The sequence below is a fragment of the Austrofundulus limnaeus genome, unplaced genomic scaffold (genome assembly GCF_001266775.1).
Source record: "Austrofundulus limnaeus strain Quisiro unplaced genomic scaffold, Austrofundulus_limnaeus-1.0 Scaffold153, whole genome shotgun sequence".
NCBI lineage: Eukaryota > Metazoa > Chordata > Actinopteri > Cyprinodontiformes > Rivulidae > Austrofundulus > Austrofundulus limnaeus.
In genome coordinates, this window is record NW_013952555.1 from 1,121,433 (window position 1) to 1,129,832 (window position 8,400).

General features: G+C 36.3%; 1 protein-coding gene across 1 annotated transcript in view; it reads left to right on the forward strand.

The window, feature by feature from the left end:
• The window catches only part of gatad2ab (GATA zinc finger domain containing 2Ab), a 49,593-nt gene that overhangs the window by 29,562 nt on the left and 11,631 nt on the right, over positions 1 to 8,400 (forward strand). Inside the window, exon 2 of the mRNA XM_014016770.1 lies at positions 5,445 to 5,744. Within this exon, the coding sequence (XP_013872224.1) occupies positions 5,458 to 5,744 (287 nt within the window). The 5' untranslated portion in view covers positions 5,445 to 5,457. The remainder of the gene's footprint in view (positions 1 to 5,444; positions 5,745 to 8,400) is intronic.

Here is an 8,400-nt window from a genome sequence, read left to right on the forward strand (position 1 = left end):
CTGTTTAGATTGTCAAAAAGCCTGTGTTTTTAGGGTTATTAACGAAGTTCGTGTACTCAGACCAGTAATATTTGRGGTCACAAGTTTTTGCCATGGATATTTTGTGGGTCAGAAGATAAAAAGTTTGGGAACCACTGCTCTAGACCAGTTGGTAGGTTTATTTTATTTGATTTTTGGCTTTTGACATGATGATTGCTGACACATGAACTGTCACATCATTAATACATCTGTCCCCATCCACCAAGTTTATTCTTGTTTCTTGTATTATTCAGTATCAGTTTAGTTACATTTCCAGTCAAAAGAGCAAACCTGTTTGCTTTGAAATCGGTTTGCCCCACAAAGAGCGATATGTCAAGTATGTTACATTCCTTTCTCTGCAGTTTCTCAGCCACTAATTGTCTGGGTTGTTTTTGTCAGAAATATCAGGCGTTTGCTTTTTTCCACAAGAGATCATAAACTGACTGCTTCACCCAGAAAAAAAAAAATAGTAATGTCATGTCACATGGGGCTCTGATTGATGTTTGTTTTATTTATTTTTCTTATTTAACTGGTCTGAGATGAGGATCTGATGATGAGGTTGGTTGTTTGTTGTTTTTGTTATTTTTACTCACCCTTTGAATGGACAAGCACACATCAATTCTCTTTCCATCTTAGTCTATGTTGTTGATGTAGCAAGGMGAAATCCTGACCAGGACTACTTGTTGAAATGTCCTAAATAATGAGGTTTGAGTGTCAGTTCCTCAGTGTTAGGAACATATCAATAGAAAAAGCAGACCTCTAGGTGTGATTGTAGTTTGTTTTACACAGAACGTTTAAACTACTACGACTAGTACTAGTTAATTTGTTTGTCTTTCTGAAGTAATACACTATGATAACATGTAAATTGTGTACATTACTTGTTAAATGGAGGCTTTTGAATTTGATTGTTTCAACCTGGACATAGTACAAGGGTTGCAGCTTTTGAACATGCTTTATTGTGTCTGGCTTTTACTTTTCAGGCTCCCCTTTGGACTTCTTGATGTTTGAATCAACCAAAGGAGGTGCACGAATGAGATCAAGTAAAACACCCCTCTCTGCAGGTCTCAAGCAGTGGTATTCATCCCTGCTTCTTAAGGGCCCCAATCCTGCAAGTTTAGATGCTTTTCTGCTTCAACACACCTGATTGGAATGAATGGTTGGCTTTTGTAGGACATGCTGAAGAGGTAATTCAACCACTGAATCAGGTGTGGATTGGAGTAGGGAAACTATTAAAACATGCTGGGTATTGGGCTTCTACGGGCCAGACGTGGATACCACTGATCCTAAGTGAATACAGAACTTTTTATTTTAGATTTTTCTATTACAGCTAGGGCTGTTGTGATTAGCAATAAATCAATAATCRCACAATAAATTTTAAATGAGGTTGATAATTCATTTGCCTGCTTATTTGTTTTATTTGTGTCTTCATCTTTTCTACTTCTGAACGTAGGGAGGAGTGAACTCTGGTGTCAGGGATTTGCCAGGTGCATGGTCTGGTAACCTCTGCCCCATGAACAGGCATTTAGACAGAGGAGCATTTTCAGTTTTCCGACATCTTCTTTTAGCTGGWGACACCTCAGGATGCTTTCAGTACCATGCCGAACCAAGGGTTTGCAGAGTTTTATTTTATTTTTTTATTTTTTTGAACTACAAAATTTTTTGTCAACTTTGCAAGTAGTGTGCAGGTGACTGCAATTATTTTATGAAGTTAGGTAAAGACAAAACAAAGAATAAATTGTGCGACTCGGATAGAGGAGGTGGGAAGTGATGTCACAGCTTCATCAGCTGTTGTTGTTTTCCCAAGTTTCCCGATATTCCCAAAAGTTGTGTTTGTTTATTTATTTATTTTTTACGTACATAAATTTCATAAACTTAGCGGGGTCATTATGCTAGTTTAACTTGGTCTCCAAACGATATTGTTTATAGCAATATTTTCTGAGACAGTTTATCATCCAGCAAAATTTGTTATCTTGACAGTCCTAATTATAGTCCATGTTTAGCACCAATGCATCCAGTACAGTAAACACTGGATTCACAGTGAATCTCCTCTGGGACAAAAGACAACTTAACGTCTCAAAACTTSAAATTGGCTGCTAAAATAATTCAGGTACCTGAAGATTTGACTGCAAGGTTAACGTAAATTAAAGCCATTCTGTGTCTGACATGGTGCACCATGACTGTTGTTTCAAGAGCATTGTGCTGCTATTATTACAATTTTCCTGGTTAAGGATGACTTTAAAAGTACTGCGTGCAATATACCCACTCACACAAGCTGTCATCTCCAGCAAATGGTCTTTGTCTCCAGGCAGGGATGGTACAGCAGGGCACATCTGTCCTTGTTGTGGATCAGCTCAGTGTGATTTTCAGACTAACCAAACTTCCACAGAAGCAGACCTGAATGTTAGCTATATTTGTTTTGAACGTTGTTTGCTGACATTTAAGCTTAATGACCTGCCAAATGTCACCCCCAGAGATCAAAGAGTTAATCTGTTTAGTTAATTAATAATGAGGTAGAATTTTAATGTCCAGGTGTCACCCATGTCTAAGTTTTTTTTAACTTCAGTAATATTTATGTTTTCTAGCTGTCTAGCATGATTTACAATCAAACCTGATCTAATTACAAATAACACTAAACACAACTCATTTTAGCCCTAATTATTTTTTCAAATAATTGTCATTATTAGACTTTGAAAAAAGGCATATCTAAAAAAGGTAAACAGTTTACCTAAAAGTTATATTTCAGCATAAGAAATAAAGTGTAGTTGCACTTCAGTGCTTTTTAGATAAAGCTTTAATTATTAAATTATGTGTTCCTTCACATATTATAAGAGCCTTGCTTATTACTTCTCAGTACTTTTCAGTTTTCTTTAGTCAGTTATGGTCTTTCATTTTTAGAGGTTTTTAACAGAAAACAAAAGTGATTTTGGACAGTAATCATTTACCATGATAGCAGCTTTTTATGTTATTTGTTGAAACTGAACAGCTCTAGAAAAAGGTCATGTACTGGATGTGATTGCTTTTTTGAGATGTCTGAGGACATTATTCTCTCTTCCGGCCTTGCTCCATGTTTGGATCTTCACTGTTGTTTCTCAAAAGGTTAAACCCTAGCTCTCTGTCCAACTTGGACCAGTTAAAACTGGTTTTTCAGGGAAGTGGTTTGACTCTCATAAAATTTTCAAGATATGTTTATGAGTTGTAAGTATGTACTTATCCTTGCACAAAGTGTTTACAGGCAAGATATATTTTTGATATAAAATGGTGTAAAATATTAATTCAAGTGAGGATATGAGTGCCTATTGAATTATACACGCGTGGCTTACATTTGTTTGTTTGATGTGATTGTTGAACACTGTGTTCAGTGCTGTTGTGTTCCTGCTATGTAATGTTTTTCCCAGAAATCAAAGTGGGTCTCTTATCTAGTGCTGCTGCTTTACTGTGAGATTTACGTAATGTTTTGGGGGCGCAGACAGAGGAACAGGAGATGTTTATACACCTCAGGGTTGTACTTGTACATTGTTGGAGCTGTAGTGGCTGGCAAATTGAGAAAGTTTCTTGAATGGAAAGTAAAACGTTTTCAAGAATCAAAAAATAAATCTAATGCCTGTGAGTCAAGTTGATAGAAAAATTGTAACATATTGATTTTGCTTACTTGACATTTTAGTAATCCATTAAATAATACTAATAGCAAAGGAGTTTATCAGTTAATAAAATACATGTTGCAACCTATCACCCACCCAGCATTTTCATAAGTACAATCCAAAGACAGAAGTCTGTAACCTGAAGTCTATTATTCTTTCTGTAAAGAATGACATTTTTCTTTAAATCAGTAGTCTTTTTTATTTTTTTTTATAGATGCAAACTCATTTCAGCATCCTTAATTTTTTTAGGGATTCTCCAACTTAATTTTCTACATACTGTAGGGATGCACAATAACTTATTTTAAGAACCAAAACAGATAACCGATAACTTTCTCCTTCTAATGGCCGATAACCGATAATAACCGATAACATATAACATGCCAGGAGATAAGACTAGTCAAAAATGGGTAAGATCATACCATAAATAAACAAAACCAAAACCAAAACCAAATGACACAGTAAATTATACTATTTGAAATAAACTCTTGGCAAACAAACAATTCTTAAAGTACGTCAAACAAAACAATTTCTGAAATGGCCATCTTTTTAAATAAGGCGCTTTAATTATAAAAAGACCATTAACACTGATCTCAGATTTAAACAAAAGGGAAAAAGTCATTCCACAAGTTCAAAAGAGATAATGCACTAGCATACTGTATTGCACTGTAGAACCAGGATAAGCGGTTAGTTCAATTTTATGTAATATAATAACAAAGCTTTAAAAGTATACTTTACTTTTGTTTTTGTTGTTGTTTTATTATCACTGACTTTATTACATAGAATTCTGTATGTAGTATTCATGATTAAATGCAGCAAAATAAACTATTTAAAAAGTAACAGATCTTTGTAATACTTGTTTTTTTACATAATGACTTTAATTGCTGGATGTACGGCCCCTGAGCTGTTGGCCTGCCGTAACTGTGGCCCCCGGAGTAGTTTAGTTGAATAGACCTGGTCTAATTTATATCTAAGCTTAAGTACAGTTTCAGAATTTATGCAAAGAGTTTACAAGGTAAAAATTACAACAACCGGTTGCAATATCCACCCTGTACAACTTAATAATTTGTACTGAATTGTAGCATGCTTGTACAGTATACTTCCTGCTAGACTCTGTTTAACAATATATTGCGCAGAAAGTAATCTACTAACCAATTCAACAATAACATCAGCTTTATAGGCTAATTTTAAACAGTTGAATTATATGTTTCAATTGTGATCAGATCACATATTCAGGTCAATAAGATAAATTTAACTTTCTTGTGAAAGGAAACGTTTTCCCTTTGCTCTTATTAACCTTTTATTTAACCAGGCAAATCCTGTTGACATCTCTACCATCTATTGTAATGGAGTCATAGGCCTGAACGCATGCCTGCTTTTGTCTGTTCGAACATCTGTAACTCATGTATCTTTGTGGCATTTTTATATACATTCTTAACAATATTATTATATCTAATACATTTAGTTATTAAAATTTTACATAGCCTTTATTTGTAGCTTTTAGCCAATATCTACCAAAACACATAGTACAGACATTTGCCTTCTCAGCTAATGGATGCTACACTGAATCACAAGGTCATGTGACCAGTGTGCACTCCAGTTGTCTTATATAACACTATGTAATGCATCTTGATATTTTTGCACTATTGTAAACTTTTTAGTGCTGACTAATCAGATATTTTCCCCTATTAAACATTCTTTTTGGTTTGTTTCAGTGTTTTGTGAAAAAGTTCTTTTTATTTTTTTATTTTTTCATTATTTTGTAATCATGTGCTCTGTCCTTATCTCCAGGGTGAGAGCAGCCATGTCGGAAGAGGCTGTGCGTCAAACGCGCAGCCAGAAGCGAGCTCTGGAGAGGGACCATGCRGCTCTTTCTGGTTCCTTAGGGGACAAACGGGTAAAGCTGGAGAGAAGTGATGCCGCTGGGACCCCACTGGCCCTCATGGGGTCTGGAGCTGAGGGCATCAAGCTGAAGAGTGAGCAAGCTGCTAAGGTAGCAGCCAGCATCCTGAAGGCTGGGGAAGTAAAAGCTACCATTAAGGTGGAGGTACAAGCTGGAGATGAACCCGTTGATATGAGCACAACTAAAAGGTGAGGCAAGAAAACAACTGATTTACCTAGATCTTGGCTGTTTTTTTTATTAATTGTATTTTGATAACATTAGTGACATTCTTGCTGAGGCTTTAAGTTTGTTTGCCATGTAAAACAGACAGTAAAGTTTACACGAAGTGTCTGTTTTTAGTCTTAGACCACTACTCAACGAAACAGAATAAACACTACACTAAAGCAGCAGTATATTCCTCAGCCTTTATTTCTTTATCGACCTGGTTTGTCTACAATAAACTCGAAAAGTGTTTCCATCTGTACAAGAAACCAYAAATCTGCGTACATAAATGCAAAGAAAGTACTTTGATTTTGCCTTTTAGTTTCKGTATGCTTAACTGACATTGAAGGATCAGATAGAAAAGAGGCTTTAAGAGATGATCTGCATTTTGYAGTAGTTGTTTGAGAACCCATTTATGGAACCGAGGCCTCAGATTTTGTTTTACACATGCAAGCAAAGTGGGTTGTTTTGCTTAGAGCTGTGTCTATTGGAGTTTCAGGTTTCTGTCTAAATTTGCACTTAGCAAGTGGTCTGACAGGAGTCATACAGGAAGTCGCTATGTGGTTGCCAGCAGCCTGCCCCCATTCTGAAAACTTTGAGGCTCCTAGGGCTCAGGCTCCATTTTCTCCCACAGCAGCACCTGAACTCTGCCTTGCACTTCTCACAAAATGAAGGCTATGTGTCACAAACTGGTTCCAACTGGCTGTTGCCATGGTTTCCATGTTGGAAGGAGCAGTTGGAGGAAGGAGGGGCCTGGAGGAGTGGTGGGTGTGTCACATGACCACACAGAGAAATGCCTGATGTCATGTGACTTGTGTTTGCTAGAGCAATAAATACACACACTGATGTGATGGCAGTCAAATCAGGACAGAAAAGTAAGTGAGCAGCGAGCGTGTTGCCTTCGCCTGTGATGCCTCATAATTACACACCAGTGTCACCTTTGACCCTCAGCATGTGTTTGTGTGTTTCCTCTCTACAAGATGATTTATTGTTATGAGGTGGTTTGTAGAAGATAGCGATATAAAGCTGTGAGTTAAATCATTTTATTTATTTATTTACTTACTTACTTACTTACTGACTTACTTACTTACTTTACTTAGGTAATCACATTGAGACAGGTAATCTAATTTACAAGAGAGACCTGTAACACAAACACACAACATTGATTATACAAAATGTCCCAGTGGGAATAAACTGAACAATTTCAGTTCTTGCTACAGTGAATTCCAGGACAATGGAGCAGAATAGGAAAWGGCCTTTTTTCAGAGTTCTGTGCATGAACTAATGAGACACTAAAAGAAATAAAATCCTGGGAACGCAGACTATGACTAAACTGTCTTTGTAACATCTTGGTATGTAGATAAGGAGGCAGCAGACCGAGAATAGATTTGTAAATAAAGATATGCCAGTGTAGAAGTGTGCAGGTAGATAATGTTGGCCAGTTAATCAGTGAGTACAGGGTACAGTGATGTTAAATTGGAGTGCTCCATAACAAGCAACATCCAACATTTGCAGAGAGCTGGCTGGGGCATTCAAACAAACATCATCACCTTGATGGCGTAGTGAAAGGAAGGTTGCAGACACGAGATGTTTGCGAGCCACAAGAGAGAAACATGAAAATTTTCTAAAGAAAAATTCTTGTTTTAGCTTCAGTTTTTATTTTGAAAATGTGGTCAATGCGATATTTAAAGAAGAGCTTTTGATCAATGACAACACTTAGACCTTTACAAGTTTCTACAAACTATAGATAAACAATTAAAATTCTGAATACAGTTTGTGGCACATTTTTTATTAGCAAACAACATGGTCTTTGTTTCGTCAACATGAAGAAGGAGTTTAAGTTGGAGTAAGTCTGACTGCATGGAATAAAATGCAGACTGCAGGCGGTCAAGAACCAATGTCTACATTCAAACTGCAGGCCTATGCGACCCATATGATTATTTTATGACAGTCTGAACTTGGTAAATCTGATTTTTTTTTTTTATCAGATCCAGGTCTTTTTCAGTATATGGTACTGAATCGGATACATATCTGATGTTTTTCAAAGCAACTCATTGTGAACAGTCTTGTCACATTTCGGGGTGCAAGTTATCGATTAATGGATTAATCTAAAGTTGATTGATCTTATTGATCGACTAACGATTAATTGATAAGCTGCCCTTTTCTTAAAAACCTGACATTTCTCTTGAATCAAGGGTCTTTCTATGATGTGAAGGGCTATTTTTTTTACAATAAATTAAAAAGTACGACATATATTTTATAAAATTTAATGTTCCAGCTGTGTTAAACACTGACTGAAAAAATTGTGGATTTTTCACACATTATTAAACTTGGACATATTTATAAAATACAACAAAACAGGAATCTATTAGGTTGCTACTTGGAAAAAAAAGGAAAGAAAAACAAAGTAAAACACTTAATCTACCCTGAACAGAGAAATTAACCCATAAAACTAACCTAAACCTTAGTCCTAAACCTAACCCCACACCTGTAACATGCATTTGGACCCGTGGGGACCGATTCACTTTGGTCCCCACCTGGCTGCTTTTTTTTTTTGAAAAAAATACCCCACGTTGTAGGAAAAACCCGTATACACACACACACACACACACACACACACACACACACACACACACACACACA